At 38.9% G+C, this 23,603-nt stretch overlaps 1 protein-coding gene across 4 annotated transcripts in view; it reads right to left on the bottom strand.

Moving 5' to 3' along the window:
- Nucleotides 1-22,959, bottom strand: part of MAP3K4 (mitogen-activated protein kinase kinase kinase 4) — a 110,871-nt gene extending 87,912 nt beyond the window's left edge. For all 4 annotated transcript variants that reach the window (XM_041742799.1, XM_041742801.1, XM_041742800.1 and 1 more), the window contains exon 1: nt 22,646-22,959. In XM_041742799.1, the coding sequence (XP_041598733.1) occupies nt 22,646-22,803 (158 nt within the window). In that variant the 5' untranslated portion in view covers nt 22,804-22,959. The remainder of the gene's footprint in view (nt 1-22,645) is intronic.
- Between the last annotated feature and the right edge of the window lie 644 nt (nt 22,960-23,603).

Raw genomic sequence — 23,603 nt, 5'->3', positions numbered from 1 at the left:
AAAATTCAAGCAGTGATTTTTTTCCAGTGATGGTTGTCTTTGTATTTATCTTTCCTGGGGCTCATCAAATTTTTTTGAATCAATGAGTTTATAGTGCCCAAATTTGAAACATTTACAGTTGTTACTTAATTTTTTTTTCCCAGTTTCCCCTCTTTCTTTCTTCTTTCAGGAACTCCAAGTACACATATGATGATGACTTGACATGTTCTCATATGCTATCGTTGTTCTGTACATTTTTCCTGGCCTTACTCTGTACTACATTTTGCATAGTTTCTTTTGCTATGTTCACAAGTTCAGTCATTTTTTTTCTACAGTGTCTAGTCTTTGGAAAATCCCATCTGGTGTATTTGTCATTTCAGATATTGTATTTTTTTCATCTTCAAAATTTCCATTTGGTCTTTTTTATATCTTTTTTTTTTCCAATGTTCATGTTTCCCTTTAAATACCTGCATATAACTATATCAACAACTCTTTCTTCTACTTCTGTCATTTTTGAAATTTCTGGGATTGTTTCTATTGGCTGAAAGCTTCTCCTGGTTATAGGTCATCTTTTAGGGCTTACTGGCATGTCTAGTAATTTTTGGTTGGATGTTAGACATTATAATTTTATGCAGCTGAATGTCTACATTTTGCTGTTCTTTAAAAAGTATTGGAATTTTTTTTTTAAACAAGCTATTATTATTTGCAATTCCACTTTATCCTTTCAAGATTTGTTTTCAAGCTTGCTTCGGGTAATTTCAGACATGCCTTTGCTCTAGGAACAGTTACCCCCCCTACTAAGATATGAATCTTCCAAATCTTTATCACATGTCCCAAGTGATCAACACAACAAAAACTTTCCACTTTGACCAGTGGAAATTCAAGACCCTTCAAGCCCCATGTGAGCTATAGCACCTTTCAGCTCACAATTCCCCAATGGCTCTTTGCCTAACCTTGAAGAGTTTCTATTCTATGCAAGTGCATCTTGCATTCAAAGACTCAAGGGGGCCTGCGTAGATTCTGGTACTCTTTTCAATATCATTCCTTCCTCTCTAGAATTCTGCCCTCAACTTCCAACTGCCTCAGTCTCCCTGAATTCCAATCTGTTCCTTCAATTCAAGAAGACCATTCTGCTTTGCCTGGGATTTAGACTGTACCACAGCCTGGAACACCTTATAGGCAGAAAAATCAAGATAATTATAGGGTTCACTTTGTTTCCCTTGTCTCAGTGATGACAATCGGGTACAGTCTTATCATCCAACGTCTGAAAACACTTGTTCCATATTTAAGCTTATGAACAAAATGATAGAAACGGTTTATTATATAGCACTAAAAGACAATATACTTATAAATTTTTAATTTAAAAATTGCTCTGTAGATTTTTTTGGTGTCATAATGAAATGATACACTATCTATCTATAACATATATAAAGAGAAGCAATGAATGACTTTCAAAGTGACTAACTCCACAGTCCAGCTAAAGTATTTTATGATAGAATCATATAGCAATTACTTTAGGAAACAAAGAAGAGGGAAAATTTTGTTTACAGACAAAAATAATACAGAAAGGCAAACATCATCTCATTTTAAAGGTTAAAACATTTACAAATAGTCAAATCCAACCAATTTATTTTGTAGCAATTAAAACGCTCCCAGTTTCTATAATTTATATAAGATCAGAAAGATTCTTCATGGACCTCTAATTTTTAAAAAGGAATATAGAAGATCTAAACCTTAAGACTTAAAAGACAAAGCTGGTTATCACTTAAATATACAAATATATAAAAAATGACATACTTCTCAACTACAGATGGTACCAGAATACCAAACAAATACGTAGCACTTTTGACAGGTCCTCGATTGGGCTCATCAGAAAAACTATAAATAGTTTTATTACTACTCTAAGTTCTCCTGCTGAGGGAGAAAAAAATGATTAACAGAAACAAAATGCCACTAAATTTTTGTGACTACTTAAAATCACCCAAACAAAAGTTCTAATATATTAATACAAGAAGCCACTCAATTTCTGAAAGCTTACAATTAAGTATACAAATATATACCTCTCCTGCAAGAATAATTTTAACTATATTGAGTCTCAATACTTCTTTACAGCTTAATATTGTGTTGGTTAATCACTAAAACCTTTGCTGATGCCTTTTTCCTTATCTATGATTCTTTCCTCAGTGCATACACGACCTTTAAAAAGCAACCTACTCCCATGATATACTTCATTACTAGAAACTTATTGACAGAAATAATAAGGAACTGAGTATAAAATATACTGAAAATGTGTTAGCTACAGTTGGAAAAGTATTTAGAGATACCAATTTACCAATCAAATTGAAATTGAACTATTTACTCTAAACCATCCCTGCAATAAATGCTCACTAAAAATTACTATATCCTAAGCACTATTCTAGACACAGGGATATAAGGAGTTAAAAAAATAAAGACAACCAAAACAATCCTAGAAAAGACTCATGTTGAAGGACTCGCCCTCCTGACTTCCCCTTGCAATTATTATAAAAGTTAACAACAATCAAGATACTGTGATTATCGCATACAACAGATACATAAATCAATGGAACAGAACTGAGAGTGCAGATATAAACCTACGCTTATGATCAATTGATTTTTGACAAGGTGCCTAGACCATTCAATGGGAAAAGAAGAGTCTTCTCAGCAAATGAAGCTGGGATAATCGGGTAGCTACACACGAAAGGATGAAGTTGGATCCTTAACTCACACTATATACAAATATCAATTTAAAACTTGATGGGATGAGCACTGGGTGTTAAACTATATGTTGGCAAACGGAACTCCAATAATAAAAAAATATATGTACAAAAAAATAAAATAAAATAAAATGGATCAAAGACCTAAACGTAAGATCTAAAATTATAAAACTCTTAAGTAAATCTGTAAGGCCTCAGATTTGGCAATGGATTCTTAGATATGACCCAAAAATATGAGCAACAACAAAATAAAGTTGGCTTCCTCAAAATTTAAAATGTTTGTGCATCAAAGAATACTATCAAGAATGTGAAAAAGACAACCCACAGAATGAGAAAAATATTTGCAAGTCATGTATCTGGATAAGAGACCTATCAAGAATACACAAAGAACTCTCATAACCCAATAATAAAAAGACGGATAACCCAAGGGCACCTGGGCAGCTCAGATGGTTAAGTGTCTCAGATGGTCCTAGGATCAAAACCCCACATGGGGCCCCCTGCTCAGCAGGAAGCCTGATTCTCCCTCTCTCTCCCCTTTTCATGGTTGCTCTGTCTCTCTCTCTGTCTCAAATGAATTAAAAAAAAAAAAAAAGACAGATAACCCAATTTAAAAAAGGAGAAAGGATCTGACTGGACACTTCTCCAAAGATATATAAATGGCTAACAAGCATCTGAAAGAATGCTCACCATTGTTCGGAAAATGCAAATCAATACCGTAAGATAGCACTTGACACCCATTAGGATGGTTATCAACAAATAAAATAATTGCAACTGTGGGCAAAGATATGAAGAAATCAGAACTCTCACACACTGCTGGTGGAAATGTCAAAAGGTGCAGTCACACTGGAAAACATACAATGGAGCATTTGCAATCCTATATATCCAAGTAAAACGAAAACATGTGTCCACACAAACACTTGTGCACAAATATTTATGGCAGCACGATTCATAATGGCCAAAAGGCGGAAACAACTCAATGTCTATTGAATGATGAATAGATAAACAAACAGTAGTACTTCCATTAAAGAGAATATTATTCAGCCATATAAATTAAGACTGATACATGGTACAACATGGATGAAACTTGAAAACATTAGCTATGTGAAAGAAGTCAGTCACTAAAAACCACATTATACCATTCAATTTATATACATACAATGTTCAAAATAGGGAAATATAGAGAGAGAAGGCAGATCAATGGTTACTCAGGACTGGGAGGTATGGGGATTTGAAGATGACAATAGCTAAAGACTGTAAGGTTTCTTTTTGAGGTGATTATAATGCTCTAAATTTCACTGTAGCAGTGGTTACATATATATTCACAGATGTATTAAACTGCGAATGTATCTGAACCAATTGATCTGGACACTTCAAATGGGTGAATTATAATGGTCTATGAATTATATCTCAATAAAGTTACTTTATCTTTGCTGCTGCTGCTTTTTTGTTCTTGCTGGGGGGTGAGGGTGGAATGTGGGGATGATGACACCTGGACATGAGCCAGAGACTTCCTGATGCGCAGAAAACTATTTATTTTTTTTTATTTTTATTTTTTTTGCAGAAAACTATTTAAAAAGAAAACAATAAAAGCAAGATTCTTACTCCTATAGTTCTCTTATGCTCCGTGAAAATTCCAATTCTGGTTAGAGTACTTTCTGATAACTTGGAGATACAATGCTTTTGATAGTCCAGAATTCAAATATATACTTTAAGGTTAGTACAACGTTTTAGCACCTAAAGCAAAGAAAGGTTATCTCATTTTTTTTTTTAAGTGCTATTATTAAAGCCCAGGGACAGGACCCATGGGCAGAAAGAGTTGCCTTACTTGTTCATTTCTCAAAGAAATTGTGAATAGCAATAAATTTAGAAAACAGTACAATACAGATCTCCAATGACCAAATTAACTCATTTTAGTCACCTATCATTCAAATTCTAAAACAAAACAAAAAAAATAAAAAAGCACTAACAAACTAGCAGGATCTGAAAAGAAGGCAATCCTATGTCTGCCTAAAACAAGGGGAAATAGGGATCTTATGACAGGTTCTAAATTAACTCTCACTCAAATATCATTTCCAGGAACAAAGCTCTTACCAGATATGTAAGATATAGTACTAGTAATGCAAAAAGCAGTAGAAATCTTATATAAGAAGCCTAAAAGAAAGGGCACTTTGTCTTTTATTCACTAATTCTCAGAAAATAAGAGCATACTGAGAATCCAGGGGAAAAGGTGCCAAGAACCAGTGAAATCATTAAAGTCACGTCAGTGATAATTCATTGAATTTAACTCTTATTCATTCTACCAAATGAAAATTACTCAGGACCTACTATGTGCACAGCTACTGGGATAAGATTTACAATGACACAAAAATACATAAATCATTATAAGCTCCCTTACACCTTACAGTATACGTAAACTATTGTGTTTTTCCATAAAGTATTACAGAAAATGTATTATATGATATTTTTTCAGAAAATGGGTCTGAAATTATATTCCCTTAACCACATGTGTTGGACTTTCTAGCTTTAAGAAATGAAAGAAAACTTTAAAAAAAAAGATTTAACTATGTAAACATTTAAAACTTCAATATATTAAAAAAAACTAAGTTATCCTGAAAGCTCAAATGGAGGAAAAACCCTGTCCTTAATTTGTAAGTAGCTCACTAAATCTGTCATGAAAAACACTAACACACCAAACAGGAAAATAAGCAAGGAATGAGAAAAGATAATTCACAAAATAAATTTAAATAGCAATAAAACATGAAAACAGTTCCACCTACAATAATAACCAGACACTCAAAACGAGATAACCTTTTCTGACCTATTAAATTAGCCAAGACTTTTTCTAATACTCAAAGCTACAAAGAGTATAGTACTGTAAGCACTACTTGTGGCCTATTACACATCATACATTTGTAGTCTTTCCAGAAGCAAATGTTTAACAATAGATATTAAAATTCTTAAAAGTGTTCAAACTCCTTTTGAATTCTACATTCAGAAAATAATTTTACAAGAGCACCCAGAAGAGCAGAGTTGTGTACTAAATGGTTCACTGCAGTATTATCTAAAACAGTAGGAAAGTGGTAATAACTTAAATAGTTTATGGTATAACCATAAAAGGGAAAATAATAGAGCCATTTAAAAATGATATTTTAATATTTTTACCGGAATGGCAAATGTTCACAATACATTCAGCTACTGTAACATGCCCATCTCAGCCTAAAGAGATCTCTTTCCACTCCTGCATAATTTACTTGGTAATTAATCATTCTTGTTGTATCTCTTACTGCTATTACAAACTATGATTAAGATCCTTCACCATGTCCTTTCCACATCTATGCCTACAGACATACTACATAACATAGAGAACCAAAGACTCTAAAGTACAACAAATATGGATGGGTTCTGGCTCCAGGTGTTCTGAACTAGTATGTCTCTTAAAGTCTCATTTTCCTCATCCAAAAAATGCACGTGTATTTTACAAGCTTCTTGTAATTGTTATATAAAACAAATGTTACACCACTTGAACAATGGCACACAAGTAGATGACAAATGCAAATCTATTACCATTTCTCCACCAGACCATGAATTATCAAATTTCCATTACCTTATCTGTTCTCCTTAACTAGATTATAAATTCCTTAAAGGCAGGGCAAGTATTACGTTATGCTTATGTATAATAGAAGTATTACTTGCCTGGAGGAATATGGGTACATTCACAAGATGAGTGCCTTCTGAAATGACTCAAATAGAAAAGGGAGGAACAAAGAGCTGACAGAGAGGAACCAATCTTGGCAACGACAAGAAGCTGAGGAAGAAGATGGTCATTGTGAATGGAGATTCCAAACTCTAAGAGGCAAGGGGCTCAGGAGCTCCATTTGGCCCAAACCTCCAGCTTAAGCCTAAAATTTGTCTATTGATGAATGGCAAATTTGTGTGGGGATGCAGTGTGAGGTCTCTTCACAAATGGGATTTAATTGAAACTTGTAGCCTTCCTAATTCTGCTAAATCTAAAGGTGGGGAGATCTCCAACTCAGAAAGCTCTCTGGGCCTGGTCACTAAGCCAAGTCATGTCTTTACTTTATCCACCACAGCAGCCCCATGGCCTGGCCTGCCCATGCCTGACACCTGGTAGGTACTTCAGTTACAAGCTGGCCTCACTGGAAATGAACATATGGTACAGGAGTCTTAATAGCTAAGATGGGATGAAGTCACACACTACTATGACTACCAGTCACCACAGTTAAGGTGGAGTTTTTAAATTTCTTTCACAGAGTCAGGCTAATGAATCTCCCTTTTTAGTAATCATTCCTCAATACACACATACTCCTTTTGGTTTTCTGTTAAATAACACCTGGATATTCAAAGAGCCAAGTGCTTTTTACAAAGTAAAAAGTCAGCTTTGAGGGTGAACTTCACGGCAAATACTTCTGATGCTTCCAGAAGTATTTATCCACGTTATTCTGACATCCTACTTCATCAGATACATGAATGTAATCAAACAATTTCTAAGTTATTTTAGTTCAAGATGTGATTTCCAAAATTAAATGTCTGATTAGTGGCGGGGAGGGTGTGTTGAAAGGCAACCAATAAGGGGCTGTTACCATTTTGCCTTGCCAAGGAAAGATATGGAAGATATATAAAATCTACTGCCACCATCATCTTCAAAAACAATTTAGCCCTGGAAAATAAGTTTAATTTTTTTTTTTTAAATCACTACTCTGTCATTTTATCAATTTACTGCAGGCTGATAACTTGAAAACCTGTCTGGGAACCTCTCATTAAAGGAGTTTATTTGATGTATGCTGCCAAAGAAACTTTCCTGAAAAGCATTTTTCTTTATAATTCTTCGTAAGACTTTCCTTCTATAAGCCCATCAGGACGATGACTGCTACTATGAGTTGGGAAGCATGTCTCTACCCACCTCTTCTCCCTTCTTTGCATCTCTACCTCCCGCTGCTGACACTCTCACCCCCTCTTTGGGGTCCTCCTCATTTACCCACTCTCCTGCAAGCACTCCTAGAATTACACACCCATGAAGTATCTAAGCAAAAGCATCAAAGTGTTAGAGTTCTCACTTAGGTGGCTGTCTTAGGATCCTCTAAGGATCATCCACTCCAAACGCACAAGGAATAAGAGGCACAAAAAGCATAATCAAAGCTACACAAAAGAACCTCAGTGCAACAGCCTTCAATGCAAATATCTCAAAAGTTCAGAGCAGAGAATTCAAAGTTTCAGAAAATGCTTTCTATCAGACACCTATATGTGGCAAGATACATTCATCTTTTTTTTTTTAAACTTTCCAAATAAACTGTTAGTGGTTGAGTACTTAACAAAGATTAATGACAGTAGATACAGCAAAGTGATTAGTGATAGAATCCTAAGCCCAGATTCAATAGTACTGTCACACTTATGTACTCAAAATAAAGGGGTAAGCAATTACACAATTAACTTAGATGGGCTATGGACTAAGTAGGAAAAAGAAATTTAATGGATCAAAATGACTTTTATTTAAAGTGAACTATTTAGGGGCATCCTGGGTGGCTCAGTCAGTTAAGCAGCCTGCCTCTTGATTTCAACTCAGGTCATGATCACAGGGTCATGAGATCAAGCTCTGCCTCAGGTTCCATGCTGGGCATGGAGCTTGCTTGAGATTTTCTCTCTCCCTCTCCCCTGCCCCTTTCTCTTTCTCTCTTAAAAGAAAACCAAAGTAAACATTTTAAAGCTATCTGAAAAAAAAAAATACATATTTAACCTAAGAAATGTGAAAAAAAGAAAGCTTAAAATAAAGATAATTTCTAATCAAGTATCACTTGAGTCTAGTTATCAAATACTACTTGAGACTATTTACTATGCAACTGCTTTAAGAAATGTTTTTGTAGGGGGATCCCTGGGTGGCTCAGCGGTTTGGCACCTGCCTTTGGCCCAGGGTGCGATCCTGGAGTCCCGGGATCGAGTCCCACGTCAGGCTCCTGGCATGGAGCCTGCTTCTCCCTCCTCCTGTGTCTCTGCCTCTCTCTCTCTCTCTATGTCTATCATAAATAAATAAATCTTAAAAAAAAAAAAAAAAAAAGAAAGAAATGTTTTTGTAACAGGTCATAACATACCAAAAAGTACTACAAGGATATAGCCTTATGAGGTCCCAATACATCCACATACAAATGTATTCATTCATTTACCAAACACATCCCGGGCATCTCATGTAGTAGACTTAGTACTAGACACTTCATGAATAAAAAGGTCTAAGATGATAGCTACTATCCTCAAGTAATTCAGTCAAGAAGAAAGATATATGAACAATTTTTAAAATACAATGGGAAGAAATGTAAGTAAGTAAATGACGTAAGAGTGTTCAGGGGCGCCTGGGCAGCTCAGTTAAGCATCCGACTCTTGGTTTCTGCTCAGGTCATGATCTCAGGATTGTGGGATTGAGTCCTGTGACAGGCTCCATGCTCAGCAAAGAGTCTGCTTGTCCCTCTTCTCTTCCTCTGCCCTTTCCCCCACTCACGCATGTGCTCTCTCTGTAAAATAAATTAAATCTTTAAAAATAATTAAAAAAAGATTGTTCAACCTCACAAGTAACCAAACCACTGGCGAAAACCTACAAATTACTGTAATGGCAAGAAAATTAACACAAATTTTCTGAAAAGCATTTGGCAATATTAAGTCAAAGATCTCTAAAATTATACAAACTTCAAAAAGATGGAAGCAACCCAGGTGTTAGTGGACAGACGAACGGATAAACAACATGTGGTATATTCATACAATGGGATATTATTCGGCCGTAAGAAGGAAATCCTGCCATGCGACAACGTGGATGAAGCTTGAGGACATTCTGCTAAGTCAGCCTGTCACAAAAAGACAAATACTGTATGATCCTACTTACATGAGGTGCCTAAAATAGGCAAACAGGCTAGAAAGTAGAATGGGCATCACCAGGGGCTGGAGGGGAGGGGGAAGTCACTTGTACAAGATGAAGAGTTCTAGAGACTTGATGCCCAATAGTGTGAATGAATGTACTTAAAACAGTACTGGGCACCCCAGCTGGCTCAGCGGTTTAGCGCCGCCTTCAGGCAAGGGCCTGATCCTGGAGACCTGGGATGGAGTCCCACATAGGGCTCCCTGTGTGGAGGCTGATTCTCCCTCTGCCTGTGTTTCTGCCTCTCTCTCTCTCTCTCTCTCTCTTTCTCTCATGAATAAATACATAAATAAATCTTAAAAAAAAAAAAACACTACTACCTGGACACTTAAAAATGATTACTATGGTTAAAAAACACTGAATACACTATGATACATCCACACAAGAGAATATTTTACAGCAACAAGAATAAAAGCATCACTACTGCCCAAAACAAAAAACACATGAATCTACAAGTACCACACTGCATGAAAGCTGAAAAATATGAGTAGGGGGTCTGGGTAATAAGAGGCAGAAAAGTGGCGGTGTGGGGGATTTCCAGGATGCTGCTCACGGTCTGCTTCTTCACACAGGTGATCTCTACAAGGGCACCTTCACTTGTGGACAATTTATCAGACTATTCATTTCATATACACACAAATATCTGTGTTACATTATACAACAAAAAATATTATATAAAAATTTAAAATAAAACAACCTGAGGAACTTACCAGGTCCTGCCTAATTGGTCAACTAGTCTCTTTCATTTCTGTATTATCAAATTCTGTCAACAGCCTATATAGTTGCCTCCCCATTATAAATAAATTCACTATGTAAAATTCTGTACTTAAAGAACAGTAGACTATAACTAAAAAAATATATACACATGCTCTTTGATACAGCAATTAAATTTTCAGAATCTTATCCTAATAAAATATCCTGGATGCACATGAAGATTGAGCTAAAAAAAATTGCTCATAACTTTATAATAGCAAAAGAAATGGAAACACCCTAAAAGTCCAACAAAGGATTGGTTAAATTAATTAAGATCACAAACGGCTTCCTGGAATAGAAACATCAGAAAACAATCAATGGGAGTCAGCACCCAGCTTGCTACGCAACAAAGGTTCCCACTGGTAGACTGAAATTATGCTAAATTTTATGTAATTAAAAATCACCACACCCCACTTTTTTCTACCCCATCCTACTTCCCTTTTATTCTTTGTGAATTTATCAGGATCTTGTAGAAACCAGCAGCTTCTTCTGTATATATACTACCATATATATCACATTAAGTTTAAAAATAGAAAGAGTTGGGCACCTGGGTGAGTCAGTTAGTTAAGCGTTCAACTCTTGATTTCAATGATCCTCTGGATCGTGGAATACAGCCCCATGTCAGGCTTTGTGCTCAGTGTAGAGTCTGCCTAAGGTTCTCTCCATCTGCCCAGGCACCTGCTTGAGCTCTGACTCTCTCTTTCAAATAAATAGAAATAAAATATTTTTTACAAAATAGCAAGAGTCAAGACCTCCCCATATTTCACTGATTTTAAAACACACATTTTTCCACATTTTAACATCTCTAATATTACACTGCTTCCTACAACTGATACAAAATGCACTGTGTCATAGTATAATTGCAATATTTTTTCCTTCATGATATATAAAATTATACTGCATCTTACAATCAAGGGCATCTTATATTTGATGAAATACTACTCTTTAAAAGCTCATTTCAAGAAATTAAATAGACAAACATTAGGCAGCTAAAAATGGCAGCTCTCTATTCAGGAGCAAAAGCACCAAAATAAGTATGAACCAGAACAATTTTTTAAAAAGAGAAAAAACTTTCTTTAGTGTTTTAGAGTCTATAAAAATTATGTCCAGATATTCACAATTAAATAAACTACTTCAAACTATTCAGTGCAAACTATTCAGTGCAACATTATAAATAAAACACACAGTGAGCTGGGCACTTACACACATCTCTTGTGATAAATATTCAATCTCATCTGAGCCCTGTGCTCCTGGATGAGAGCAAAGAGTAAGAAACCCTCACCCTTATGTGCTCCAAGAAATGACTAACCTGAAGGGCCACCATGTCCTTACATATGAGGAAATAAGACCCACCTCCATCTTCCTCCATGACTCCCATGTTTCATAAAACGAGTTTTCTCCCTCCTCTCTGAGACATTCTCCATTAATGAACATTCCCACACTGCCTCAATTGCCTTAATACTATGTCCTTTGTTATTTAAGAAAGCAAAAGTTTCTCAGTGTAGGAAAGGTCCTTCACAATCATGCTACTCCTTATGTTTACTTTTAAAATCTTTACTGTCACTTTGGTCAAATATATATTTCAAATATCACTTCTGGATATTCCATAATCCTATCTTAACTGAAGTGTTCAAACTCCTGACAATTTTGATATTTTGCCTTCCCAAAATTAAATCCTTAATGGTTTTTTTTTTAGACCTAAAACTGTCTTTGAGATTTCCCATGGGGGTCTTAGAAAATCACAAAGGATTTGTTTTCTCATGTTGTAAAAGGAGAGGTGCTAGAAATAATTAGGATTATTTGATGTGTTACTATTGATGAGATACCAAATCAGAGCAGATGCTTAGGTTAAATCTGTCTGGGTTAAGATGTCATAAATATTTCAAAAATGGTTTGCTGTACGAGAAGTTCCTACAGCACTGTCAATGCCTGCACTGTCCATGACACACTTGCATTTATCAGGGTGCTGGAGTTAACCTGTTGGATATTAGACAACAGCTATATTCTAAAGCATAATTGCATTATGTTTTCTATATTGTTCACTTAGTCACAACTGCTTAAATTTGAATCTAGGATCTTCTAGGCCAGTGGTTCTCAAGTAGAAATGGATTATCACCTATCTATGCAGCTTTATATACACAAACAGAAGTTTAAGACCTGTTCCAGATTTACAGAATCTCTTTACCTGATATTTGATATATTCTTGGTATATTCTAACTATACATTTAGTATATTGTTGGTGTATTATGTCAAAACTATTATATGTCTTATCTGAAGATCTTTTCTCTCTGTAAAGTTTATGTGGTTTCCATTTTCATAAATTAGACAACATATCCACTCTTTCTTGACAGTAGTTATTATTATGTTTATAAATATTCTGTCTAAAGATTTTTGGATCTTTATCTTGTTTTGCATGTCACAAAAACAATCAAATTTTATCAAATGCCTTAATCTTATCATGGTTTCCAACTGTATCTTACACTTCTGAAAATTAGCGATAAATTAACCAGTCATTTTTAAGTCTTCCATTACCTACAAATAGGTTTTTGTTTTACTCTGTTGTTTCCCTGAAAGCCACTTGTGATCCTATCTCGGCAAGAAGGTGGATTCATAAAACTGCTAACTGAACATCGAACAGAGCCAGAACTGCATAGGACAGAATGCACTGATGAAGGATGACTGTGGGTTTTGTTTGGAATACTCCTGCTGTACTAACATCTTATTTTCTGAATCTATAAGGAAACTTTTTCTCTTAAGCTATCTCTAACTCACAACAATTTAGTAGACTATGCTTTTGTAATGGAGATTATCCACTGTACTTTATCTTTAACATTAGTATGAGTAAAATAACTTAGTACCTTCCAAAAAGAAATGCTGCAATGTCTCAAGAGTCTTAAAACTTAAAATATCTTATGACCTAGTAATCTACCTTAGAGAAATGACCTAAAATACTGAAAAGTTTATATAAAGATTTTTTATCACGTCATGGGAAGTGGAAACATGTATTATAAAACAATTTAAGAACAATTAGTTCAATTATGGCATATACATGAACAGAATACTGTTTGTCATTAAATATATTTATGCCATAAAAAGACGCTTATGACATGGTAGCTTTTCAAGTTAAACTGTATGGAGAAAAAATGTATATATATATAAGCATGTGTGTATATACGTGTGTGTGTGTGTGTGTGTGTATTTCGCACACATAAACCCAGGAAATCAAACCCCTAATCAAAATGTTAATGGTAACTATATTTAGGTGGTAAGATTATCGTTGGTTATTTTCTTTATACTTTTCAGATTCTTCAGATTCTTCCATAATAGACATGTGCCGCTTTTATAATCTGGAAGGTTTCTAGTTGATTAAGTTAGTTTTATTAACCAAATTTTATTTGCTTTTCTGAGGCAGCTGCTAGATCAATCTGAAAAACATTACTCTTAAATACAGCATGTAACCTTTTAAAAAATGAACAGTACTGACCTAAGTTATAAAGACATGTCCAGTTAAATAAACAACTAAAAAGAACTTCCAAAGAAAAACACTGAACTGTGCCCACTAACCCAAACAAGTCAATCAGTAGTGCCACACTTCTGATTCTAGGATCATGGTTTATGACCCACCAAGGGCCAGTCAGAATTCCAAACACCTTTAGGAATAATATGCAAAAATAAATCAAGTAATTGAAGCAAAAGAAAGAACTTGGAAAAATCAGGTCCCCAAATCCTTTTTTTCCTTCTATGACTTCTGCAGACAAAGAAAAAACCAACGTTTCTTCAATAATGCAGATGATTGCAGCTACTTTTAAAAGTAGGTAGTTTCTAAGCATATGTGATGGCTTTTTAAGAAAATTAATTACAATGGACTTCCCCTTTTCTCAACTTAAACCAAAAAGGAAGGAAGAAAAGAGAACTGTAACCATGATAACTACTATTGACTGGGTAACTTTATATTAAAGGCCATTATTTCCCTGAATCTGAACAACCTAGAAAGTAGGTGCTACTATTACTGCTCTTTCTCAAATGAGGAATGGAGTCTGAGAAAGGCTCTATACATCCCAAAAACATACAGCTAAAAATCAAAGGTAAGATTCCAAGTCCATCTGTGTAATACCAAACCCATGCTCTAACCAATACAATCACCACCTCCGACATCCAATAGGTATGAGCTGAAAGCCAACTGAGTGTTAGATGCAGTACCAGGAACTGGGTTATAAAAATGAGCAAATCAACGTCCCTGCCTGCATGGAGTTTAATGTCTCCTTGTTGCCAGGGCACAAGAGACAGACCTTCACACTCTCGGTGGCAAAGTACAAGGGCCATGCAGACTTATAACAGAAGGATCTCATTTAATCCAGGGGAGAGGAGGCGGCGGTCCAGGAAAGTTTGACTCAAGTAAGTGACGGCTGACAGAAGACGGAGCACGGGAGGAATGATTAACAAGGTGAAGAGGGAAGAGCAAAAGACAACTCTCCAGGTCATCTCCTCTCAAAAAGATACTTCACAGCACTGAAGACTGCTGTGTACACAGTACACACATGCACGCACACATGCATGCATTCACGTGCACACACGGCAGGGAAAACGGGTTTTTTTTCCTCCCTTTCAGGCCCACTCTACTTGAAAAAAATTTAAATACAAATTTAATTTTTTTTAATTTTTTAATTTTAAATTAAAATTAAATTTTTTAAAATTTAAATACAAATTAGTGTTTTAGAGAAAAATAGTCTAAGATACTCTTGTATTTCAACCCCTAGTTTACTCTAAAATTAACTCTAAATTCTAAACTAACCTTTACAGTTCCTATGTTTTAAGGATAAGCAATGGAGAGAACAGCTCTGAGCAGCAAGGGTGAGATGCACTCTTATTCTTGCCTTTGGGAAATAATGCTGTTTTCAAGAAGAAATACTCAGATCCTAACCTTGCCCAGCTTCTTCAAAATTATCAATTAGTGGATAAGTACTGTGCCATTCTCCTGATTCAATCTAAAGGGACAAAGTACAATAGGACATGTTTTTATTTTTAGTAGAGCCATGTTTTTCAAAATGAGGGTCACAACCTATTTGTGGGTACTAAAATCAATTTAATGGATCATGGTGAACAATTTTTTAAATATGTCAGAACAGAATTATCAGAGTGTATCATATATTACAAGGCCAAACATTATTTGATAAATTTTTACTTCACTTATATAGCATACACATACTATTGAAAAATTTCTTACTGTACATCACAGTCATAGCCAGAGTTCAACATCACCACCCCAGAACAGAAATTACAACCTTACTGTCTGCTTAATCTAAAGGCTGAGCACAGAAAAGAATAGCAAGATAAATAAAAAGGTTTCAGCATTGGTTCTTTATTTTATGAACTTAAAATTTTCACGGGGCAGCAGGGGCAGGGGTTTGTACGAGTTAGTGGGAATTTTTCTGGAGGGGGGAGACTGTATTTTTTTTCTGAAAATGAATCGTTCATCACTGCTGTATCCTGTAAAGTCTAATTAATCCAGAAAATATAGTATTCCACAGTTGCCAGGTAACTAGTCACGTGGGTGTGAGCTGATGCTGGGCTAGGCATAGGCAGTCAGGTGGCCGAAAGCACCTTTAGCTTTGACCCTAACCCGGGTAGCACGGTGTGACATGAAAGAAAGGGAAGCAGGGATCCCTGGGTAGCGCAGCGGTTTGGCACCTGCCTTTGGCCCGGGGCGCGATCCTGGAGACTTGGGATCGAATCCCACGTCGGGCTCCCAGTGCATGGAGCCTGCTTCTCCCTCTGCCTATGTCTCTGCCTATGTCTCTGCCTCTCTCTCTCTGTGACTATCATAAATAAATAAAAATTAAAAAAAAAAAAAAAAAAAGAAAGAAAAAGGGAAGCAAGAGCCTGGAAACCTGGAGAAGCCTGGAGATCTTGGGGAAACAGCAGCCTCTCTAGGTTGCTTTACTCTTCTCTAAAATACACAGCTGGGTTCCAAATTCCCTTCCAGCTCCAATTACTATAATTCTATAAGCAATTGCTGAGAGGTTAGACTAAATAAATATTAACAGTCCTACGACCCAGAAGACTTACACTGTAAGTACTTAATTCCTTCTTTGAATAACTAGAGAAAAACCTACATTTTTATGTTCCTATGTAAAAAAGACTTTAGAATTTTTAATGGTACAATAAAAATAATGCATGTATTAAATTTTCTTCCAAAATATTCTCACTGACAGAGTAAAAAGGTTGACAATTTCTATTAATTTCACATCTCTAAACTAGCTATCCTCTAATAAGCCCTATTCAGAGCATTCTACACTTCAGCAGTATCCTCAAATAGCCTGCTCACATGCACAAAAAGCTTTCACTGAAAACATCAAATCTGATCAGCTTTAAAGCTTAGTATCCACTTTTCTCCACAAAAGGCTTATTTCTTCTGAAATTATGCTGAAATGAAATCCACTTATGAAATGCTTTTGAAAGAATGCCTAATATATTCTTAATAGCTTTCTCTGCTAGTTTATAAATGTTTGGCATCCAAATGATCCTTGAGACTAATACTTCTACTGATGTCTGCAAATTATGACAAATGAATGTTCTCATAAGTTTAAAAAAAAAAAATCTCATTTTGCCTAGGCTCTTAGTGAATAAATACCTAAAGGCAAATTGCACTCCATCACATGAGTCTGTCTGAGGTCTCTGGGAAATACAAGAATATACCTACCACACCTATTTTTCAAAGGAATAATATTCCTTTTAAATACAGTAGTTTTGCATTTTGCCTCTTAAAAAGGGGAAAACATTTTAATATAACATACATGATGAAGATACAGTCATAGATTCTAAACAGTACCACTACAAATAAGAAAGACTATCATAAAGCAAGCCCTTTGTTTTGTCACTGCTGCTGCTACTATTTCTAATCTATAAATTCTGTTACCCAGGATGAATTAAATAATTAAAGCAAACCATCTCAATATAGTCAGCTCAGTTAGTTCATAGATATTAAAAATACATTTGAAAAATGAAAATTTAAGTAGTTAAAATAATTCAAAATTTGGCAACCACATCCTCTTTCTATAAAATGTAGAATCTCATCAATTTCAACTTTAGTAACAATTCAAAGTAAGGACATTTAAAAGTATAAAAATACTAGTTAAGAATTTGGGCTCTATAGTTAGCTTTTGATTATAAAATAACATGTAACACATTAACTATAAAATATTTTAGGAAACAATTAGTATGTATCCTTTCAATCTTTTCTCTGCACGTATACACTTTTTAAAATGGGATCATATTGAGCTTAGCTAGGATTAAGAACCCTAACTCACCTCATTCAGAGTTTAAGCAAAAACAGAGATTCTATTAACCCACATATCAAATCAAGAAAAAAATGGAAGTGAATCTAGCATAAAAGGAAATTGGCCAAAGTGCTCTTCTGGCCTCTCTGCCTTTTCTCTGGGGGCTGACGTTATTGTCTGAGGCCAAACTACTTCTCCATGAGCCTTACTACAGCTTCAGAGAGCTAGCTCCAAGCTCAGAACTCTACATTATATATATTTTAGTTATTAAAAAGAGCACTGCTCTCCACCAGTGCCAATTCTAAAACCCACGAAAGAATCCTAATGACTTGGCTTGGGTCGAGTGTCCATCCTTACATAGGCCAGAACATATAAGAAAAGGGCATGTCCAATGTGAACCAAGGAGCTAGAGCTAACAGGGAAAGAAAGATGACAATGGAGGAGAGGGAGGACAAAGGAGGAGATATTGGTGAAGACGGACGTAACCGGTGGAGAAATATAGACCACCTGAGCAGCCCTTGGGTACCACGTTCTGCAAATACTGTTTTTATCATCTGTTCTCAATGAACACAGTGGTGAGTATGTACACATTAGAACTACTTGAGAATCTTTTAAAAACTGGATACTCAGGTCCCATTTACCTATAAAGACTTTTCTTTATAGGTTTTCTGGAATGAGCATTTGTTCATGTCACTGAATAGTCCTTAAAAACATGGTTTTTAATAGCTGCACAGAATTCTAATGTGGTTCTAAATTTTTTTCATTTAATGATTTAAATCCAGAAAAACCACATACCATCATGATCTTTTTTTGAACATAATACAAGAGTCAAAAAGCATTTTATGAAAGCACCAACCACTGATCTCTGCCACACCTTTCTCAGAAACTATGCCACAGGATTCTTTCTGGGGGGAGTTGGCAGGGGGATGGATTAAAGGGTGGGTGGAGATAGTTGTGACCTTCTGAGACTTAACACTAGTAAAAATCTAGCACTTGTAAAAATCTAGACATTAAGAAATGTCTTTAAGGAACAAAGATACAATATGCTTCAAAGTATAGCCAGAAGAGCAAGGTCTGTTACAATCTAATTAAAGTAAGACTGAAGATTATAAACAAACACACTATCACCCAACTAATGGAGGGAAGTTAATGACAAGATGGGAAAAAAGCAGTCTCAAATCTAAGGAAATGAAAGCCTAAGAGTAAGACTTTGTCACATGCCTCTCACACTAGAAGAGGGTGCATCTGATGGGGATGCAAGCCAACCTTCCTTAGCGACATCAGTCGCTAAGATCATTCAGCGAATTTTCCTTGCTGATGTCATGTTCACCAATCAATTTCTCAATTATACTGTGGCTTTCTATAGTCAAGAGAAAAATACACTGGCCCACCAGATGTAGACAAAGCTGAGATGGAGATGAGGCACAGGACCTAGACCTTGCTTATCTTATCCTGCTAAGGGAATGCCAGCTCAAAAAGACCCACAGCAGTCATTGCCCAAACTGCTTTTCTGACACATCTTCTATTTTCTCTTTAAAGAAACTATTTCCAATGGCCTACTGATGGGCAACATGCAGGTGTCTTTAAAAAGAATACATACCACCCGGTCAAATAAGAAAGCTGAGACAACAGAATGCTATGAGCAAAAAGACAATCATTGAGGAATGAGGAATTATTAAGTAACAGGAAGTTATTAAAGCAAATGTATCCAGTAAGCAATCCAGACCTTATATCCCCAGGTTTCAGGTAGAGCTCAGAACAAGATTTACAAGACACTAAGAGAAGACCTGTGAAGGAAGCAGAAGCAACTTCTAATAATATAACGATTAAAGGGAACCACAAAGTCCTTCTTGAGAAGACAAGCTGTCCCCATTTCAGAACATGAAAGAGCAAGCTTCTGCCATCACTGAAGCCCTTTGTTACCACTGGCTGCATGGTCACTGCTTCTGTGCCCCCACGCCGCCCCCGCTAATGGGATCTAATGTTGTCATGGTCTCAGGCCACACCCAGCACTGATGCTGCCCAGGCAGTCTGCAGCTGCACCATAAGGTGGATTTCGCTAGGTAGAATAGGTGACATCCAATGTCAAGACTGAAACATGTGGGCTCAAAGGAGACATTCAAGTTGAGAGAGAGATCAAATCGCCCCGGAATGACAGGATATTCAAGTACTTTTACTAGTGAAGCCCATTTTTTTTTTTCAAATGAACTTAAAAGAACCATCTTTTTAAATAAATAGTAAATCAAAATACCTTGGTTTTAAAAAAAAAAAGTATTTTTAAGCTAAAGTAACATGTATTTTTCAAAGTCAATAAGTGAGAACAATGAGGCTATTTTAATATAAACATTTTAAATGAAAAGTTACAGATAAGAGCAGTCTTTTATCAGCCTTAACATCCAAGTTCTGTTTGTTTTTTTTTTAAGTACAGATTCAAGAAATCACAGAAGTAAATTGTTCCAAATTAGTTTTAATAGCTCTCCTTGTAATCTCAGGATCCTCCTACAAATGACCCAGAAGCTTGAAAAAGAAATTATAAGAAATGTTTACTTCTAAGTTATATCACTAATAACTGCTACCCTTACGATTCTTTATCATAAATAAGGACAAGAAGTAGCCACAACGGACAATCAGAAGTAAAACTACAATAGAGTACTATCACCTCTCAACCTGTTTTGTGTTCCTTGGTGATTGCATAACTCTCACGTCAGCATGCACCAAACAGATGTGCTGGGCTGGCACCTGCCACAGTGGTGCACTGGCCAACATGTGTAGGCCTGCATCCTACAAAAGACCTGTGCCTTAAAGCAGCCTTCCTAATCAATGACACGTTAATATAAAGTACGTGAACAAAGACGGCAGGAGTTTCATTCTGTCTGTCCCAAAACCAGTTAATCTGGTAGCATATGTCACATTTTGGTCTCTGGTGTTAAAATGTGGCATCTATCATTTTGAACGTGCATACTGAGCTTCTTTAAAATAGTTACAAACACAAATAAGAGAAATTCAAATAAACAGTTGCAGAACCCCTAGAGCAGCATCTTTTACTGATGATCCACAGGAAGTTTGTCAGAGGTCGGCTCTGTGTATGGAAGAGGTGGTGGTGATAATGAGAGTGTGTATAAAAGACAAAATCACAGCTTGGCCAAGTAATCTGTTTTACAGATTTGCTATTGTAAAATTAACTATAATGTTGCTAAGAAAAATATTTCTAAGATCTTCTTGTTCTGCACACTGCTGTTCACTTAAAGTTGGATGAAGCCCATTTATCCTGACCTATTTTTATTATAACAAAGAAAGGCAACCTGACTTGGAAAAAAAAAAAAAAAACCACCAAGGTTTCTTTTTATCCTTGGGGAAAAGTGATTGTTCAGCACATTTCCACTCCTCTTTGCCCTTCTTACTTTTACCTAAGAAGGTTCATGTCTACTTATTTCCAAAGTACCGTTACACTGATTTATAACCTCTGATCTGTCCGTTTGGGTAATAAAATCACGCCTCTTCTTCAAGGTGTTTAAGGGTGTGCAGCCAGGCTTGTGTTCAACTAGCTGCGAAAGCTTAGAGAAAACACAGCAGAACCTTTGTGCCTCAGTTTACTCATTCGTAAAACAGAGATAACAGGACCTACCTCACGGGGTGGCTGTAAAAATTAAGGCACATGAAAAAAAATGGCACATTTTAAGCAGTCAATAAGTGTCCTTATTCTTCTTAAAAACTTAAGTCAAAACGCTCAAAGACAATCTACTAAGGGATTTATACAATAAGGTATTCTCGCAACACTTCTCAAAACGTTAGACGGATTTCGCAAGGAACAAAACGTGTTCTCGTTACACCCTGCAATATGATTTAGAGAAGCTGTTCCTTAAAAGTCCACAGAAGTATCTCAGAATTCTAGGAAAACGAAGAACGAAGTTTTTCGCAGCTTATAAAAATAAAATCTGTTTGAACTGACTGGGTCGACAAGCAAGAATACGGTTTCTGTGTTCGGGGCTAACCAAATTCAAACTTTTTTTTTCTTTTTTTCTTTTTAAGCAGGAAAAATAAAGAGGACGCTTCTTTGCCGTATTCCTGGAAGTACAGAGCAAGACAGGAAGATTCAAGAGGAACTCTGCAAGTATTTCCATTGTAAGGGACAGGGGGCAGCAGTTTGCAAGTTTAACTCTGGGATGCGAAGGACGGGCTAAGAGGACAGTGGAACAGAACAAACGTAAGCACATGAGAAGAGGTAAATCCTTGGGTATGGGGAGTCTGACTTCCCAATCAGGAAGAAAGAGAAAAAAAAAAAAACCGACATAAAATTCATGAGCAAGAGTGTCTCAGGAACGGAATGCAACAAATGCTCTGGGGACCCAAGTTCCATCTTAGGAGCTTCAGGCGGTTGCAAAGTTTCAGAGCAAGCAGCCCTGTACTTTGTGTGCGGGCACGTGCGGGCGACGATGTGCAGCTCGCACGCCGCCAGCCGAGGCTTGGGCAAGGGGCCCGCGGAGAGAGAAGCCGGCCCGGCCGCCTGCACAGACCCAGCGCGGGCTCCCCGCGGAGAGACGGCAGGCGAGGCCAGGCGAGGCGAGGCGAGGCGAAGGGCGGGGGGCCGGGGGCTGCAGGAGGAGCGCAGCGGGGACGCAGGGCAACCGGCTGCGCGCGTCGGCTCCGCAGGCGTCTGCTCGGTCGCTCGGACGCGGGGCGGCGCGGAGGGCGCGCTTCCCTCCGGCCACGCTGCACGCGGTTTCGGCGCGGCCCCCGCCCGCAGGTCGCGGAGGAGGTCGCGGAGGAGGTCGCGGGCCGGCCGCGGGGCCCCGGGTCCCGGAGCTGCACCCCGCCCCGCCCCGCCCCGCCCCTGCGCTCCCCTCCGGGCCCGGCCCGGGACCGGGACGCAGCCCTCGCCACCTGGCGGGAAGCGCGGGCCCCCACGCCCCCTCGGCCGCCCGACCGAGTTCCGGCCGGCGCGCCACCCGCTCCTCGCGCCGGGCCGCCGCGGCAGCCCCACTCACCTCGCCGCCCGGCAGCGCTCGGGCTCGGGCTCGGGCTCGGGCTCGGGTCCCGGCGGCGGCGGCGGCGGCGGCGGCGGCGGCTCCTCCATGGCGGCGGCGGGCGTGACGGCGAAGGCGGGCGGGGGCACCAGCTCGGCGGCGGCGGCGGCTTCTCTCATCCGTGCACGGGGCCTCGCATGGCCGCGGCGGGCGGCAAGCTGCAGCCTGGCGCGGGGCACCGGAGCCCCGGAGTGCGGGAGTGACTCGGCTCCGCCTCCGCCTCTAGCCCGCCGCAGGAGCCGCTCGCGCCGCGGCCATCTTGGAAACGGCGACCGGCCAGCGCCGGGCTACGGCGGGCGGCGAGGGACAAGCCTCGGAGGGCGGCGGCGGGCGCGGCGGCGGCGGCGGCGGCGGCGGCGGGCGGGGAGCCCGCGAAGGGAGGAGCGCGGGGATGGGCCCCGGGGGCCGGCGGCGTGGGCGAGCGAGGGGGCGGCCCGGGAGGCACGTCGGGGCCCCTCGCCCCGGGGTCGCGCCCCGCCGCGCTCGGCTGGTTTCGCTCGGGGCGGGGGGGAGCTGTGCGCGCGGTGCTCCCGGGCTGCGGGCGGCTGGCGGCCGCGGGAGCTGATGCCACGCTCCGCAGTAGGCGCTCGCTCCCCGCTCCCCGCTCCCCGCTCCCCACGCGCGGGGCACCCACCCGCGAGCCTCGGGTCTCGGGCCCCGAAGACGAAACCAAGTCTCGGGGGACACAGGACCCCGAGGCTACCCTCCTCCTTCCAGCGGGCGGGAGAGGACGCGGATCTAACCTGACTCGGTTCCACGCGGTGCTTTTGCATTTGCAGAAGCCCGGGCTGCAGGGCCGGGCTGCCCCCGTACGGGAGGCAGGAGCTCTAGAGAGCGTGTGGGACCTCGAGCAGCCCTGTTGCAACTCCAGGGCATCCTGGGCCCTTACAGGGGACCCATCCTGGGCCCTTACAGGGGG

Source organism: Vulpes lagopus, chromosome 2 (genome assembly GCF_018345385.1).
Source record: "Vulpes lagopus strain Blue_001 chromosome 2, ASM1834538v1, whole genome shotgun sequence".
Classification (NCBI taxonomy): Eukaryota; Metazoa; Chordata; class Mammalia; order Carnivora; family Canidae; genus Vulpes; species Vulpes lagopus.
Note: the sequence above shows the minus strand (reverse complement) of the source record. Positions and strands in the feature narration are given on the sequence as shown.